The sequence below is a fragment of the Coenobita brevimanus genome, chromosome 71 (assembly GCF_032717465.1).
Source record: "Coenobita brevimanus isolate Jiangsu-jjx chromosome 71, ASM3271746v2, whole genome shotgun sequence".
Taxonomy (NCBI): Eukaryota; Metazoa; Arthropoda; class Malacostraca; order Decapoda; family Coenobitidae; genus Coenobita; species Coenobita brevimanus.
Genome location: NC_137024.1, coordinates 39390715 through 39410331, shown reverse-complemented (window position 1 = coordinate 39410331; position 19617 = coordinate 39390715). Strand labels below are relative to the sequence as shown.

The 19617-nt window shown below is 39.0% G+C and overlaps 1 protein-coding gene across 1 annotated transcript in view; it reads right to left on the bottom strand.

The window, feature by feature from the left end:
- Positions 1-239: 239 nt before the first annotated feature.
- Positions 240-19617, bottom strand: part of LOC145406872 (cocaine esterase-like) — a 51592-nt gene continuing 32214 nt past the window's right edge. The window contains exons 9-13 of the mRNA XM_080277987.1: positions 7816-7994; positions 3179-3335; positions 1700-1829; positions 1301-1415; positions 240-448 (exon numbers count right to left, since the gene is read on the bottom strand). Of these exons, the coding sequence (XP_080134113.1) occupies positions 347-448; positions 1301-1415; positions 1700-1829; positions 3179-3335; positions 7816-7994 (683 nt within the window). The 3' untranslated portion in view covers positions 240-346. The remainder of the gene's footprint in view (positions 449-1300; positions 1416-1699; positions 1830-3178; positions 3336-7815; positions 7995-19617) is intronic.

The window sequence follows — 19617 nt, the reverse complement described above, 5'->3', positions numbered from 1 at the left end:
AGGGTAAGGGATGGGAGAAGGAAGAAAAGGGAAGAGAGAGGTATATAAGAAGAGGGTAGATGGAGGAGAAGAGGAACTGGGAGGGGAGGTGGGAGCGTAAGGCAAGAATGATATAAAATGGATGTGAAATTGGTAGCGTGGAGTGAGAATATGAGAATAGAAAGGGGAGGTGAGGTGGGACAGGGATGAAGGAGTGAGGTGGGGAAGGGATGAGGAGGTAAGGGAGAAGGGAGAGGGGTGGAAGAGGGGAAAGGAAAGCAGAAAATGCGAGCGAGAGGAAAAGTCAGGGAAAGAAAAACGAGAAAGTGTAATGGGTGAGGGTCAAGGCACCACAGGTATGGAGGGTCTAGACAAGGCAGTATCCGGCGGGGGTGTCCTTGGCAGTAAACTCCTCGGGGAAGAGCAGCTTGTTGGATGTGGTGGGCAGGTCCATCAAGAAGGCTCGGTTCTGGAATGATAACAGAGGTAATGTGTGTGTGTGTGTGTGTGTGTGTGTGTGTGTGTGTGTGTGTGTGTACACTTTCTATACTTCCCCAAGGTCATCCCATTGCAATGAACGAGACGGTTCAATTGACCAGTGTATCACTTAAAGCATGTGAAATCTGAAAATAATATTTTTGCAGAAACTCCAGTCACCATTATTTATAAAGGTTAAGTAGACAGCAAAAAAGGACCACAAGTAACTGTAGCATACAGTAGTGGCAGGAAAAAAAGTATATTTATTAACCCCCTGAATCCGGTGACGTATTTTACTGGTTTACTGTTGCTACCCCGGACGATTTTGTTCGTCCTAAGAGCGACCTTTTGCAGTGCAGGTCACTGAACACTGTATCTAACCTCCAGTATTAGGAAAGTTTCTCCTGAACTGAAGAAAATAATATGAAAATAACAGCAGCAAAAATTAGCTACCAGGCTGAATGTGTTGATATAAAGTATTAACCAAGCTAAAATATTCATTATCACGAACAGTATTTATTGTCATTATTCACTAAAGTAACCAAATCTTACTCTGCTTGACATAACCCAATTTAACCTAAGCAATACCAGCTTAGCTCAACCTAATCCAACCCAGGCTAACCCAACCCAACACAAGCTAAGCTAATCCAACCAAAGCTAGGCTACCCCAACCCATGATCTGTAACCTATCACTATCCTCACCCCTGGGGTTGGACATCACAACGAGTGCAAGTTTATGTTTCATAAGTTAACTTACCCTAACACAAAGTAACCAAACCAAACCCAATCCAATCCAGCCCAAACCATTCCAGCACAACCCACCGTACTTAACCCCATCACTAACCTCATCCCTGGGGTTTGGCTTCATGACGGGTGCTGGGGTGAGGCTGAGCTGGTGGAGGTTGGAGGGGGTTGCCGGGACCCACTTGAAGCCCAAGGACATGTCGGGGGTAGGGTTGCTGTGGGGTTGAAGGAGGGTGTTAGGGAGAAGTGAAGAAGTGATATGGTAGTAGTTTAGTTTTTGTCTTATTCATATAACCTGCAATACAATACAATATATATATATATATATATATATATATATATATATATATATATATATATATATATATATATATATATATATATATATATATATATATACTGAATACATACACCGATATATGTCTATACATAAACAAATATGTATAGCATATTATGATAAATAAGGAGGCAGAAATGTTATTTTATTTACTTGACCTACCCGTTAGCAGCAAAATTGGTCCAGAGATCGAGGAAGATGTCACTGAGTATGAGGTCGTCTTCTCTCTCAAGGGGCGGGACATTGAACACTCCGGAGAATATGAACTGCAGGTCCTCACCGTGGGTCACCCCTGCCAGGTCAGCACGGGTCATAACACAAGGTGGTGGAAAATTCAAACCAAGGTATTCCAAGGCAGAGAGGTTACAATAAGAAATCGTGGAGGGGTAATGCCAGATCATCAGAATGTCAGCAGAAGTCGCGGTGGAAAGGTCATAGCAGGAAACATGAGAGAGGCCAAGAAAGATTACAAGAGGTTAAGACAGGGCACAGTGGATATTTGAAGGCAAATCACAGCAGAGATCAAATCAGGTCAAAGCAGTCATGCCATGACACAGCAGAAATTAAGCCAGGGGATAGAAGTCTAGCCAGGTTATAGTGGAGGTCATGGCAGGGCACAACAAAGGTCAAGCATGGTCATGGCCTTTCCAGCCCAGGCAGAGAAACCAGGTCGTCATACCAAAGTGGTTACAGCAACGAGGTCAGTCAAAGTGAAGGCAAGATACCGTAGGTATTATAGTTATATATATAGTTATATATATATATATATATATATATATATATATATATATATATATATATATATATATATATATATATATATATATATATATATATATATATATATATATATAATAAATATATATATATATATATATATATATATATATATATATATATATATATATATATATATATATATATATATATATATATATAATAGTTATAAAAAAAAAAAAACGAACTCCCTACGTATTAACAAGTGGGTTGGTGGAGGGTTAGTGCCCCTCCCCGTAAAACCAATAACTCAAAGTCAAATGGCCACCCCTTACGGGATTATGGCGTCTGGCAATAGACAGATAGATAGAAAAAAAACCCTCTTTCAGTTTTGAGGGAGATTAAAGTTTAGGCGAAAAATTTAAAGTACTATTGTATATCACTGACTATTCATACAGTTCTCTTTTGGTGTACATTAGTTAAGTTGAGTGTGCACAGAGTTACGGGTAAGTATCAGCAATTTGAGCTTTGCAAAAGTTTATTTTATAAAAATTTAGTGTATGAAGTAGTCACTGAAGATGTGGTGTATAAAAATGAAAATTTAGTACGATTATTTTTTCTGAAATTTTAGTTTTAAAAAATACTCCAAAAATATGCATTAATATAATTTTGGGCATGCCGGACGGAGCATTAAACCTGAAGACTGGAGGTAGGTTATATCACTTTTGTTACTCCCAGGGACTAAGTTAAGGATGTATTATACACTGATCGAACCATAACAGTTGGTCCTCACCACTGAAAATTATGCCAAGATAATTCTTATTAAACGTACACACACACACACACACACACACACACACACACACACACACACACACACACAACCCCCTCTCCAACAGAATGGTAACCTGCACCATCACGTACAGTTCTCATTGAGAGACATGTTCATGAGTTTCTGGAATGAAACCTGTGGTACGTGGTCCAGCTGATACATAAACACTGGCCGTCCGTACTTGAGGTCGCGTGCGTGGAACTGTGAGACTACATCGTGAGGGACGGCGAACATCAGGTCACTAAACATCTGAGGGAGAGACAGGCAGATGTAGTTAGACTGATGGACAACATCATGAGGGAAGGTGAATGGCAAATCAGTGAACGTCATGGGGGGGGGAGGGGGAGAGAAAAACTGATAGTTTAGTTACAGTTAAGAGAGAGAGAGAGAGATACAGTAGATAGTACAAACAAGATGTGAGAGATGGTGCGCATCAGATCGCTGAACATCTAGGGGGGGGGGGGGGAGAAACGTGAAAAAAAAAAAAGTAGACGATATCGTTGGAGACAGTAAACAGCACGTCAGTGGATATCTGGGGGAGACCGATAGAGAGAGAGAGATAAAAAGATAATTGTGACAACATTGTGAATAACAGCAGAACATTGAACATTTGGGGATGGGGGGCAAGACAGTGAGATGGGGAGGACGGGAGGATGAAAAGATGTGAAGCAGGAAAGGGGAAAGACAACGACCACATCTAGAGAAACTGCAAATATCAAGTCACTGATTATCATGTGTTCTTACCTAACTGTTCTTACCTATTGGTATCTTTACAGGAATGAGTTAAGCTCGTACTGTCCCGTGTATTAAACCAATTTTATCATACATTTCCTTAAATATAGAAACAGATATGGCACACACTACTTTATTCGGCAGTGAATACCACTGATCAATTGCCCTATTTGGGAAACTGAATTTCCTAACGTCCTTATTGCCTCTCTTTTTACGCATTTTTTTTTTTTTTTAGTGTTCTCTTGCTGATGCCTCCCCATAGGCTATACATTCATCGATGTCTATTTTCTCTTTCCCTGAGATGCATTTGTATAGCATAATCATGTCTCCTCTTTTACTTCTGTCTTTTAATATTGGTAGGTTCAGTTTTTCTAGTCTGTCTTCATAGCTTAGATCCTTTAAGCTTGGTACCCATCTTGTAGTAGCCCTTTGTACTTTTTCAATCTTCTCAATGTATTATTTTAAGACGAGGATTCCAGACTACTCATCCACATTCCAGGGTTGGTCTGATCAGTGATGTTATCTTTCTCAGCATGTCTTTAGTCATGTGAATGCTATTCTCATATTAGCGAGCAATGTGTGCATGTTTCGTACTTTCTCATTTATGTGGTCACCCGGAGATAGTCTGTTATTGATAATCGCTCATAGATCCTTCTTTTCTGACATGTGTAATGTTGAACTTCTTAGCTTATAATCCCAATCTTGTCATTTTCCACTTTTACCTAGCTTAATTACATGGCATTTGTTCACACTGAATTCCATTTGCCATCTATGGCTCCATTCATGAAGCTTATTTATTTTTTCTTGTAGCTCTGTGCGAGAGTCTGTGTTTGTAACTCTCCTTTGTATTTTTGCATCATCAGCAAACATATTCAGATAGCATCCATTTCCAGTATTCCTGTCTATATCATTTATATATACTAAAAAAATCATTGGTGCCACCACTGAGCCCTGTGTGTGTGTGTGTGTGTGTGTGTGTGTGTGTGTGTGTGTGTGTGTGTGTGTGTGTGTGTGTGTGTGTGTGTGTGTGTGTGTGTGTGTGTGTGTGTGTGTGTGTGTGTGTGTGTGCTGTCCCAGTTACTTGGGACGAATACTAAAACTAACGAAAGACCATTAGAACACAATAAAAAGGTGCATTACAATTGGATGGAATGCTTTTGGTAAACATAGACGTCATGAAAAGTTGTTTACCAGTATGCATTAACGAAAACTCTATAATGAATTCATAAGTCTTGCTATGATGTACGGATGTGAAACTTGGAAACTGACAAAATCAATGGAAAACATACTGAGTTATTCTCAAAGAACAATGGAAAGGTCAGTTTTGGGGACGTATTTGAGAGGCAGGAAGAGGGCAACTTGGGTGAGAGCAGACTGAAGTCAAAGACATTATAGAAGTTATAAAAGAACAGAAATGGAAGTAGGCAGGTCATGTAAAAAGAAAATGGGATAACCGATGGAGCAAGAGGCTGACTGACTGGAGTCCTGAGACTGGAAGCATAGCAGAAAAAAAAAAAAAAAAAAAAAAAAAAAAACTGACAGGAGGAGGAGATACGAGATTGAAAAGTTTGCCGGAAAAAACTGGTAGATATTGGCTCAGTCATGGAATTCATGGAGATGATTCGGGGAGGCCTTGTTCAGCAGCAGACTTGCATTGTGTGTGTGTGTGTGTGTGTGTGTACAATACATACTGTATATATATATATATATATATATATATATATATATATACCGGTATACATATATATATATATATATATAAATATATATCATCATCATCAGCCGTTTTGAGTATCCACTGCAGGACTGGCCTATCCCGACCGAAGTCGGGACGATACAGCCAATGTATCTCTACCAAGTGGCTTAGGCTGTCTGGTAGAGATTGTATGTAGGGTGAGAAGTGCTTGTAAGTGTAATTGTAGTGTTGGAGTGGCTTTGGATGTGTGTGTCATCTGTGAACCAAGTGTAATCGGCCCGCACAAGCCGACTGGGTGCAAGCATACACTATAGTAAGCGACACTGGTTCAACCACAGCACCCCTTGTGTCCGCCAATGCAGTACGTGGCAGAGTGAACACTCCCAAAGTTTATTACCCAGGCGGGGCGCGAACCCTGCCTCACTCGTGTATGAAACGCACACTCTACCACTGTACCACAGAGGCTCCATATATATATATATATATATATATATATATATTATATATTATATCTATATTATATATATATTATATATATAATATATATATTATATATATAATATATACTATATATAATATGTATATATATTATATATAATATATAATCTATATATCATATATATAATATATATATCATATATATAATATATATATAATGTATATATATATTACATATAATAATACATTATATATATAATATATGTATTATATATATAATACATATATATTAAAGTCCAATTTCACATCAAGGGGGAAGGCTACGCCTTACCCTTTTAGGTTTGCCCTTGGCAGCATCAGTAGCACCATGCTTTCCTTTGGGGGTAACACATGATATCCAAGTCACAAGTTTCAGTATTTCACACACAAAAACGTTATCTTCACTTGTTGTTACGCACTACACTATTCATTACACACGCACACTGATATTTGGTAATACTGGTGGCGTTTCGATGGCCTTGCACAAGCGAGACGGTTAGGTAATCCTGGGAATGCAAGGGAGATGATCACAGGCGAGTGGACGAGCGAAATGGAGGAGGAGGCCGCGTGCCCAGAGAAGTAAGGTCGGGGTCCTGCACATGCAAACACTGAGAGGCCATCTTGGGTCAAATGTCTGACTCGGATTGCATGTCATCGCCTTTGCATCGGGTTGTCTTATATAGCCATCACACTTATCGTATAAGCAAATTTTTGCCATCGTTATCGCGAAACTGAGTATAAGTTTTAGTTCATTGTTCTTATCGGTTTATCCCATATATACCAAACAAACGTATGTTGAGACCTGACTTTATGCTAACTTGAGGTCGGGCCTTCTCTGCAGGGCTGGGATGTGAAGCGATAAGCTGAGTCACTTGGGATCTATAATCTCTCTCCATTAGGGAAAAAATGTGTGAACTGTATGGTACTCACTTTACATTAACGACCCAAATGTTCGTTTTTTTGCAGTTATTTCACGCATCCTGGAGGCAGTTAAAAACAACACTAGCACTCTACATCCTTTTCATAATACTGATCCTTGACTAGCATCATACTCTAGTGTTAATCTATTGCTAAACTCAGCATTCAAGATGGAGAGATGGCAATTTTAGGCAATGCTAAAATAAAATTAGCATAGTGCAGCCCATAACCTAGCTTGACTGAACTCTAGTTGATATAGTACCGGTACCCTCATGATTTCCCACATTATCATAAGACAGGCTGTGTAGTTCGTGCATTAGTTTGTGTAGCACCCCAAAAAATGGATTGTCATACTTCAGAACCAACATTATCCCTGTGACAAAGTTGTGTGAAGCTCACGAATGGTGATATACTGGTGAAGAAATGGGGTGTGGTGGAAGTGAAGAAATGGGGTGTGGTGGAAGTGAAGGAATGAGGTGTGATGGAAGTGAAGAAATAAGGTGTGGTGGAAGTGAAGAAATAAGATGTGGTGGAAGTGAAGAAATAAGGTGTGGTAGATGTGAAGAAATGAGGTGTCGTGGAAGTGAAGAAATGAAGTGAAGAAATGAGGTGTGGTGATGGTAAAGACATATGTGGTGCCTCAGTGCAGTAGTTTAGTGTACTAGGCCAGTGCAGTGGTTTAATGTAATCTAATCGGAACTGTATGGCCATGATCTTTGTAAAGTTCATTTAGTTCAGTGCAGACTACTTGTTCTGTGTACTGGTTCACTGTGGAGGTCCAGTATAGTGGTCTAGCATAACATAATCTGCACTGTGTTTTCTTGGCCGTTAACATTGATGTTAATAAACTAGTTCAGTGTACTGGTGTACTGTTCAGTTCATTGTGGTAGTCCAGTATAATCTTACCTGCACCATGTCCTTTTGGTCCTTGGTGGTAATGTTGATGTATCCAGGCCCCAGGTAGTGTGAGAAAATCCTATGAGCCAGGTAACCTGCGTTATCTTCCTGATCCGTCCCAGCCGCAATGGGCGACAAACGAGTGAAGTTCCCCTCAAGGCGTTCTCCTTCGGGGGTGTTCACTATACCTATGGAGATTACATTATTTTACACGCATTACACATACTACATTACATATACTGTACATTACATTGCATACATTTTTATAAACATTTCACTACATACATTTAATAGTTTCATTACACAGTGGTATGAACTGTTCAAGTGGAAGAATTATGCTCATAATGGGAATGTTGTTTACTGAGAGGATACGGAACTTTCTGCCTGATCTGGACTACTCGTACCTAATGAGGGTCCAGGCTGGGCTAGTTATGAAGTGCGTCCAACTTGTGCCAGTTTCGATAAATGGATATAATTCTTCCATGAAACATATTCTACCTTACATACTGTAGCCTACGTTGTGTTATACTGAAATGCATTGTATAGTATTACTAACGTTACCACAAAAATATATATTCCTCTCTCCACGTTTTGAGGAAACTGTATGTTTCGCAGAGTCCATCCAGCACAATACATGCTTGTTCCTTAATCTTTCTTCATCCGATATATATATATATATATATATATATATATATATATATATATATATATATATATATATATATATATATATATATATATATATATATATATACCGTATACATATATATCTCATCAGCCGTTTTGAGTATCCACTGCAGGACTGGCCTATCTCGACCGAAGTGGGGACGATACAGCCAATGTATCTCTGCCAAGTGGCTTAGGCTGTCTGGCAGAGATTGTATGTAGGGTGAGAAGTTCTTGTAAGTGTAATTGTAGTGTTGGAGTGGCTTTGGATGTTTGTGTAGTCTGTTAACAAAGTGTAATCGGCCCGCGGAAGCCGAGTGGGTGCAAGCATACTTTTATAGTACTGTATGCGACACTGGTTCAACCACAGCACCCCTGATGTTTGCTAAGCAGTACGTGGCCAGAAGAACGCTCCCAAAGTTTATTACACTGGCGGGTCGCGAACCCTCGTTCTTCAGTGTACGAAAACGCACACTTTATCACTGTATATATATATATATATATATATATATATATATATATATATATATACACACACACACACACACACACACATATACTGGCGCCTGGTGGTTTAATAGGTAAATAAGGCGCTCCAACCGGATTGAGCCTGTGCAGTTTTATTTCCAAGGAATGATTGGGGTTTATTGCTCACGTAATGCCACTCAGGGAGGCTGGTCACTCTCATCTTAAATGTCAGAACCAACTTCCCTAGCCCCGGGCTCCTACGCTCCTCAACGCTGGGGCAACACTGAATTATATATATATATATATATATATATATATATATATTTTATATGACGTGGTAGCTGCAGCCAGCCGGGGAACTGTTGGCTATAGTTCTGACTCTTCGTACCGGTTTAAATCTAGATTTTAGTTTTGTTGAGAGTGGTTGTGTAATTTTCTCAGTTCCCACTTGCCACTCATCCCCAGTTACCTTCAAGCACGCAGAGCGGCAACTCGTACATGAATGTAAATTTGCTCTCTTACGCTATCAGTGTTACAGTAGTATATGGACAGTGAAATATGAAACACATGATAAGTAATAATTCTGATAGAACTTTTACAGTTTCATTAATATTTTTGTCACTTCTATCGTACAAGTATTAACTGCTGTAGTGAGTGAAAGCATGATGTATTACTTTCGTAACATCTGGCAGTACATTTTTGTCTCACTTGAATTAGTGGTATTTGCAAATATTCAGTGAAGGTAATTGTGGTGTTTAAACTAGTGTCATAATAATTATGCACTTACAGTAGTTATGAAACTGGTGTGGCTTGCATGAGTTTAGCATATGGAGCTATCAGTAGGTAATGCTAGACGTTCCGTAAACACCAGGAAATCACTACATTGTTTTAAAGTTAATTGTGATGGATCATTTGCTGTGACTAAAGGAAGTTTCTGAAAGGCTAAAAATTGCTGTATGGGAGGAACCAAGGTCAGAAGACAGACTGACCATGGGAAGAACATAATATGCAGTATCCCCGTCGGTAGCGAAAGGGCTTATCAGGGCCATTTCCATTACTCTCGCTTGATTCTTTTTCTTTAGACGCGTGCTATAGCTGTCTCATATACCCTTGCAGTAATTACCGTAACTTTATGAACCACATTTACAGTTTTTGTACTCTGAACACTATTCCGTATCAAGACCTTTCGTAGCACCAGCCGCTTTGCTTTTTTATGCCACTCTTTTCTCCTATTCCTTTACACCACTTTTTCTACTATAGCCGGACCTAAGCTAGCGATAAACTAGCAGTAGGCGAGAGCTGTTAGCTAATGTAACAGAAAATAGCTCAGACCATTAACAACAGTGGTGCCCATAATAATGTCTTTAGATTGAAGGGGTTAAAGCTACCTGAGGCTATCGTGTAGCATAGATCACAATCTAAATAATTATACAGTCGTCTCAAGCTTGGTTCAAATTTTGGAGCAGTCCGCACATGACGTCACGGGCCCGGGGTTTCCCGGTGCTCCCGTAGCTCAGTTGGCTCGGGGCAGCGGCGGTGGTAAGATACGTATACCCTTAGTCTCTTCTCCTGCAGTCTTCATCACTTCCTTGTCTATGCTTAAATCACTGACTGGGCTAACATATGGCCCGTCCCCTTCCACTTAAACGAAGGGGAAATCTTAAACAAACAAACAATCTCTCGTGCAGGAATTTCAAATGTGCGGTATCTGAAAACATGCAAGTTTAAATGTGGATTAAATTTCGAAGCTAAAGAGGTCAAAATTAGATTCAAAGTTTACCTTTATCAAAGAAAATTAAAGATTATAAAGTTTTATAAGACGATGAGTGACGTTTGAAGAATGTTATCCAACCACTGTGTACACGTACGTCCGCATGTTGTGATATAATACATGTCTGCATTTGCTTCAAATGTCACTCATCGTTTTATTAAACTTTATAATCAACTTTTAAAGTTAACTTTGACCTCTTTAGCTTTGGATATTATTCCATATTTAAACTGGCTGCTTATATTGCAAGTAGATTACAAATATATGCGTTAAAATAAGAAGACCTGCAGATTTACCACGTTCCTCAGTGTTGCATAAACCAATGAGTAGCCTTAATTCAAACGTTTCTTGGCTCTAGCCAGTGGAGCTGAGTGAACAGGGTGTACTTGTCACACTTGAGTTATCCCTTTACTTTTCGTTTTCTATGGAAGGCCATCTGACGTCATCCTCCTGCGCGTGAGACGACAGTATAATTATTACTTAGACTGTGGATAGATTACATCTGCCATAAGTCAGCGTGTGGGGGGTGAATTTTCTGGCAAAATTTAGCAAGTGCAGCATGGATTATACCTGCCATTAGTTAGCATAGGTAGGATGGACTATTACTGTCTTAAGTTAGCAAATGTAGGATGAATTGTATCTATCATAAAAGCAAATGTAGGATGGATTATATCTATCAAATTAGTAGATGTAGGATGGATTAAATCTATCAAATTAGCAGATGTAGGATGGATTATATCTATCATAAATTAGGAAATGTAGGATGGATTATATCTATCGTAAGTTAGCAAATGTTGGATGGATTGTATTAGCAGTAAGTTGGCAAATGTAGGATGGAATATATTTGCTATAAGTTAGCATGTGTAGCATGGATTATACTTGCTGTACGTTAGCAAATGTTTGGATTGAATCTGCTGTAAGTTGACAAAATAGCATGGATTATATACCATAATTAAGCAAACGCAGCATGGTTTATATCTTTTAATTTAGCAGATTAACATGGCTTAATACTTTATCTGCCTGAGTGTTTAGCTTGAGCTAAATCTGTCACAAGCTAGCAAGTCTAAGATAGAACAGGCAGCAAATATACTGTAGATAAAACAGGCGCTCTATAAAAAAAAAAAAAAAAAAAAAAAAAATGCCTTCGTCAGCAGAGACTCCATATGTTAAGTCCACTTTTTTATGGCTGCCTCTCACACAACAAAGAAAACGAGATACAGAAAACAAACTTGTGCTAACAGTTGACAAGGGAGAAAAAACATGCATGGGTAAATGGGAGGTCCGGTGAAACCTGGGAAAGCAGAATAAAACGAAGCAAAAGTAAACATGAAGCACGTAAAGGAAAACACCAGAAAATGAGGACTTGATGATCCATCCGTACTAGATATAATATTTACCAGGCAAGATAGTGATATTGACAATATTTCACCCTCCACTCGGCAAAAGCGACCAGTATTAAATTGTGCCTTCTGGATTGCATATGACGTTACCAGCAATGAGAGTTACAAAAAGAGTCTTAGTTACAAAAGGGCAATTATCATGACCTGAAGAAGTACTTCTTAGGAATAGATTGGGAAAAGGAATTTAGAGCACAAGATTTAAATATTATAAAGAAAATTCTGTGATCTTTATGAAACAGGAGTCCAAAATTACATCCTACAGCACAAAGCAACAGAAATGAAAATAAAGAAATGGTTTAATACAGTGTAAAAAGCAAAAGAAAACAGAAACTTGCTGTGGAATAGATACAGAAGACACAATAGTGAGAGGGCACATGTAACACCTCTAAACAGGCAAGAAATGATTATACAAAGATAAGGAGAGAGGCTCAGACAGTTTGAGGAGGACATTGTAAATAAAAGTAGTAATCAACCTAAGCTATTTTACAGCTACATTCGAAGTAAAATCAAAGTTAAATATAAAATGCAGTCCATTACGGATGAGGGGATCTGCTGTACACAAGAAAAAGTTATTTGTGAAGCACTAAGTAAAAACTTTCAATCAGTTTTTACAAAAGAAAGAAATTTGAGAGAGATGATATGGAACATGCATACCAACACGTATTACCTGAAACACAAATATCAGAAAAAGAAGTACAGGAAGAGTTATGTAAATTGGACAAAGGTAAAGCAAATGGTCCTGACGGAATTTCAGGTTGGGTGCTACATGAATGTGCAGAAGAGTCAGGCAGACCATTGTATTTAAGATTTAATGAATCCTTAGGTCAAGGTAAACTACCTGACATTTGGAAAAAAGCAAACATTGTTCCCCTATTCAAGAAAGGGAATAGACAAGACCCACTCAACTACCGACCAGTATCACTGGCCAGTGTTGTAAGATACTAGAAAAGCTGATAAGGGAAGTTTGGGTAAAACATCTAGAAGAACATGGTATGATAATAGAGGCAGTTCGGTTTTAGGAAGGAAAAATCATGTTACTAATCTGTTAAGCTGCTATGATAGTTACAGAAACATTACAGAAAACAGAAGGATGGGTGGACAGTATCTATTTAAATTTTAAGAAAGCGTTTGACAGAGTACCGCACCAAAGACTTTTATAAAAACCATACCATCAAGGAGGTATCCAAGGCAATCTCTTCTGTTGGATGCTGGATTTTCTCAGAAAAAGGGAAATGAGAACAATATTAAGGGGGAAATTACTCCCTTGCTATGGACTAACGTCTTTTGTTCCTTTGATTTCCTCATATCTTAGTGACAGGAAAATAAGAGTAAAAATAGATGATGTATATTCCAATTTTCACTCAATTAACGCTGGCGTGCCGCAGGGGTCAGTTCTGGCGCCAACCCTATTCCTGGTTCATATAAATGATCTCTTATCTGTCACCCACAATCCCATTCACTCATAAGCAGATGACTCAACACCACATAGTTCATTCACACTCAGACACCCATTTACAAAGTCTAATATCTCTACCTCACAACTCAGTACAGCCATCTCCATAAATCAAAACCTATCTATGATCAGTGAATGGAAACAAAACATCCTTGTCTCATTTAATGCTAGTAAAACTAAATATATACAATTTACTAATAGACAGATATTGCCAGATTCGTACATTACCTTCAGTGCTACTAATATTCCCATCTCCAAAAGTATTGAAATTCTTGGCGCCTCATTTAACAATACCCTCAGCTGGACCTCTCATGTTTGATCACTTGCTAAAACCGCCTCAAAAAAACTTGGATTATTGTACTGTACAGAGTCCGTAACTTCTTTGCTGATGAGCAGTTGGCTCTAATTTATAAGAGTCATGTGTGCTCTCGGCTTGAATATTACTCAACTTCTGTGGAATGGATGTGGAGAGGTTGAATTAGAACAACTAGACAAAATTCAGAATAAAGCTGTTAGAATTATTAACAACCCTGCCATTACAAATAAACTACCTCCCCTGCAAGTAAGAAGGAATGTTGCCTCCCCTGCATTATTTTACAGATATTTTTATGGCAAATGCTCAAAGGTACGTCCATGATGCCACCTCTCCATGCGTTCCCTCGTGCTACATGGGCGTCTGGTAGTGCTCATGATTGGAATGTCACTCAGCCATATAACAGAACCTCAGCCTATCAGAATTCTTTCATTCCCCGAACTGCGTCTCTCTGGAACTCGCTTCCCCAGAGTTGTTTCCCTCCAAATTTCAACCCACAGCTGTTCAAGTCGAACTGTTACAGATATTATATGAACAGAGGACACCAGTAAACTGGTGTATGGATTATTATTTTTTTTTTTTAATTCATTTGTTTTTCCTTCCTTTGTTCTGTTATTAAAAGAAAAAAAAAAGTGACCAGTTGGGTGCCACAGGGCTCAGTGCTGGCACCAATTTTGTTTTGTGCGTATATAAATGACAGACAGTAACACTGGAAATGGAAGCTATCTAAATATGTTTGCGGATGATGCAAAAATTCAAAGGAAAATTATTAACATAGATTCTTGCCAACAGCTGCAAGAGGAATTGAACAAGCTTCATGAATGGAGCAACAAATGGCAAATGGAATTTAATGGGGATAAGTGTCATGTAATTAAATTTGGTAAAAGTGAGAAAAGACCAGATTGGGATTATAAGTTAGGAAGATCAACGCTACACATAGCAGAGAGGGAGAAAGACCTAGGAGTAATTATCAATAACAGACTATCTCCAAGTGATCACATCAGTGAGAAGGTACGTAACATGTACAGTATACACTGCTAATGTGAGAACAGCATTCACATATATAAATGAAGATATGCTGAGGATGATGATAACATCATTCATCAGACCAACCCTGGAGTATGCATCAGTAGTCTGGAATCCACATCTCAAAAAACACATAGATAAGATTGAAAATGTACAAAGGGCAGCCACAAGATGGGTACCAAGGTTAAGGGATCTAAGCAATGGAGAAAGACTGGAAAGATTGAATCAACCAATGCTGAAGGAGAGAAGAAGGGGAGACATGATTATGCCGTATAAATGCATCTCAAGGAAAGAGTAAATAGACATAAATGAATATATATGGGGAAGCATCAGCAAGAGGACATTGCAAAAAACTGCATAAAAAGAGAGATGATAAAGACGTAAGGAAATTCAGTTTCCCAAATAGGGCAATTGATAAGTGGAATGCACTACCGAATGAAGTAGTGTGTGCCAAAACTATTCATAAATTCAAGGATATGTATGATGAAAATGGTTTAATACACGGGACAGTACGAGCTTGACTCATTCCTGTAAAGATATAATTAGGTAAGAACAATTAGGTTTTACACACACACACACACACACACACACACACACACACACACACACACAACCATGGCGAGCGGAGGCAGTCAAACTCCTCCCAGTAACAAAAAATTTATTTTAATGCGTTCGATACAGATGAAAGAGAATTTACTGATAAATCAGGGTGGAGGAGAAGTCTGGATGTTTCAAGTATCGTGGAGGGGCTGCTGGAGAGACTGGTTAAAGACGAAAATGTTGCAAGTGAGTTTAGGGCTGAAAATATTGAATTATGTGAAAAGTTGGAATCAAATGAGAAGAAAATTAATGGGGTTATTTCCGATCTCAAGACAGAAAACCAAATTTTGGAAGAAAAATGTGAAACTCTGGGTGAAAAGATAGAAGAAAATGATGATGTTATGGAAATTGTCGAGGATGTCAAAGGACTGCATAAGGAATGGAAGAAAGAGAAGGAGGTGAAAGTGAACATCAGGGACACAATGGAAAACCAACTGAAGGATAGGGTAGTAAGTGTTATACAAGAAAAGAGGAATCTGGTAAGGGAAACAGTTGGCAAGAAAAAAATGTGTAGTTGTTTGGGGGGTTAACAAGGATTTAATGCCAGTCAGTCCTATCACCAACTCTCTTCCTTTTATTCATCAATGATCTTCTAAGCTGTACATCTAACCCTATCCACTGATACGCTGATGACTCCACCCTTCACCTTTCCATTCGGTTCCCGCAACGCCCATCTCAACAGTTACTTCAAGAAAAAAGGGATGAGGCTATGGCACACCTAATGTCTGACTTGGCTCGTATCTCTGACTGGGGTAAAAATAATATGGTTGTCTTTAATGCATCTAAGACTCAGTTCTTACACCTATCAACCCGACAAAATCTTCCACAGGTATACCCATTAATGTTTAATAATATTCAGCTTAATCCTGCATCATCCTTGAACATGCTTGGGGTTTCATTTACTCGGGACTTATCTTGGAAAGATCATATTACATCTCTTGTAAAATCTGCTTCCAAGAGATTGGGTGTGCTAAGCTGACTCCGCTCTTTCTTTACCCCTGCACAATTGTTGACTCTATACAAGGGTTTTATCCGCCCCTGTGTGGAGTACAACTCTCATGTGTGGGGAGGCTCCCCACATACAGCTCTTCTCAATAGGGTGGAGTCAAAGGCTTTTCGTCTCATTAACTCTCCTCCTCTTACTGACTCCCTTCAACCTCTGTCTCTTCGCCGCACTGTTGCATCTTTATCTCTTTTCTATCGCTACTTTAATGGTCACTGCTCCTCTGAACTGTCTGCTTGCATTCCTCCACCTCTACGACGGGCGCGTAGCACCCGTCTGGCAGCAAACTCTCATCCCTTTTCTGTCCAACTCTCTAATGCAAGAGTTAACCGTTACTCCCAGTCTTTCATTTATGCAACAGGTCAGCTCTGGAACTGTCTCCCTCTATCTGTATTTCCTGCTGCCTATGATCTCCAGTCTTTCAAACGCAGTGTGTCCAGGCATCTCAAAATGATCGGATCTTGAATTTGGCTTTCTATTGTATTTTGTTTTTCTCTTGGAGGGAACTGTTACTGCGGGCTCATGGCCTTTGGTTCCTTCTTCCTCGCACATCAGAGAGAAGCAGAAAAACATGGTGGCCAAAAAGATAATAAAGGAAGTTCAAGGGTCAGACGCAGCACTGGATGAAGAAACTGGACAGCTTCACAGGTTGGGAAAGTACGAAGAAGGAGGTGAGAGACCCATGAAAATAAAATTCAAGTTGCACTTTGCAGCCGAAGAAGTTATTACATGGTCATGGAAACTGGCTAAGAAAGAGGAGTTTTAAAAAATTTGGATCAGGAAAGATATGAATGAGAACTAACGAGCCAAAACAAGTGAATTAAACAAAGAAGCCAAGGACAAGAACGCAATGAGAACAGAGCAGGAGAAGAAACTCTACAGGAGAGTTTTGGCTCGAAAACTGAGGAAGTGGTACAAGAATGCAGCCGGGGAGGAAGAATCGGCTTGAAAGAAGTAAGTAAAGGGTGGAAAGTTTCATACACAAATGTTCAAGGGTTGATATCTTGGAGAGATTAATGACCACCTGAGGGTAAATAAGCCAGATTTTATGGGACTGGCGGAGATTAAACTGAATGACACAGGAGATATCATAGGAATTGGTGACAGATGTATGGAACAGAAACTGACTTGGAAAGAGGGGAGGTGGAGTAATGATACTGGTGAGGAAAGACATGGTTGTGGACAAGGTTGAAAAGGGTGAGGTTGTGGCAGAGGTGCTGAAAATAGTGATCAAGAAAAGTAATGGTGGAAAAAGAAACCTTGTAGTGGCTTATATTCCACCCAAGACCAAAGCATGGACTAAGGGAGAATATGAAGAAATGCTTAGTGACACCAATGAAAGCATGGAAAGATACATAAGCAGTAGTGATGGGAGATTTTAAGTGTAAGGAAGTTTGCTGGAAAGCTTGGTACATAGAAAGTGGAGATGAGTCGTGGGGAAGCAAATGTTGAATATGGTAATGAATAACGTTATGACATAATGGATTAGAGAGAATACTAGATTCAGAGGAAATGAAGAACCCTCTCGACTGGATCTACTACTACTACTACTACTACTACTAAAAAAAAAAAAAAAAAAAAAAAAAAAAAAAAAAAAAAAAGATACTGACGAAGTGATATAGCCTACAATTGACCACATTCTCATAGAATGTATAATAAAAGATGAAAGAAACGTTACAAGATCAGATTTATAGAAATGGATGATCCAATTATGTTGCTGATTTCGACGAGCTAAGAAACTGGAGAAATTTCAACAGGGCAAGAGGTACGCAAGAAAACTGGGATGAGTTTTTACAGATATACAAGGATGGAGTTGAGAGATATGTACCGAAAGTGAAGATCAAGGAGAGAAGCGAGAAGGAATGGTTTAACACGAGATGCGAGGAAGCAAGAATGAAGAGGGAAAAGGCTTGGAGAGGATGGAGAAGAAAAGAAGGAAACAATCTATGGGAGAAATATAAACTGGAAAGAATGAACATATGAGGGTTCGAAGAGAAGAAAAAAGAAATTACGAGAAGAGTGTAGTAGACAAATGCAAGGATGAACCAAAGCTCTTTTGCAGATATGTAAACGGAAAATTAAAAAAACAAGGAAGGAATATACAGACTGAAAGTAGATGGAGTCGATTGCGAGGATCCAGGCGCACAGACTGAAGTGATGAACAATTGTTTTCAAACCGTTTTTACAAGAGAGAGTTTGGTGAAAATATCGATAGACTTAAGGGCTTCGTGCTGGACGAAATACAAGTAAATATAAAAAAAATTATGAAATTAATGGAAAAACAAGATTATAGGAAAATACTGGGACCAAATGGTGTGTCTAACTGGATAATAAAAGTATAGAAAGGACCTAACAGGAAGGATACGTGACATCATTATGGCCTTACAAGCAAAAGGTGAAATCCCTCGGGAATGGAAAAAAGCAAATGTGGTCCCCATATACAAGGGAGGAAACAAGGAAGAGCCATTGAACAACCAGTGCTGTTGCAAAAATTTGCAAGATCATAGAGAAAGACCGAGACCGATGGAACTTGTACAGTAACACCGTCAACTGGGTTTCAGAAATGGAAGGTCATGTATTTTACAGACCAATTAAGCTTTTACGAAGAGTGATAGAAGGCACGCACGAAAGGTAAGGATGGATTTTTTGTTTTTTTGTTTTTTGACCTAAAGAAGGCGTTTCACAATGTACCACACATTAGATTATCGTGGAAACTTTAAAACATAGGAGGTGTAAAAGGAGCTTTACTTATGTGGATGAAAGATTTTTTGGAGGATAGGGAGATGAGAGCAGTCTTAAAGGACCAGCAGTAGGCGCGGTGTATAGTAGTTAGTGATGTACCTCAGGCCAGTTTTGGCACCAGTCATGTTCCTGGTTTATGTAAATGATATGGTGGAAGGAATACACAGTTATATAAGTCCTATTTGCAGATGACGCTAAGCTGTTATGGAAAGTAGAAAAAGAAGAAGACTGTAGCAGCTGCAAATGGACCTTGATATCTGACTGGAGTCAAAGGTGGGAGATGCAGTTTAATGCGAAGAAGTGTTAGGTAATGGAATTTGGAAAGAGTACAAAGAGACAAACAGGAAAATACAGACTGGGGAACGAATTAGT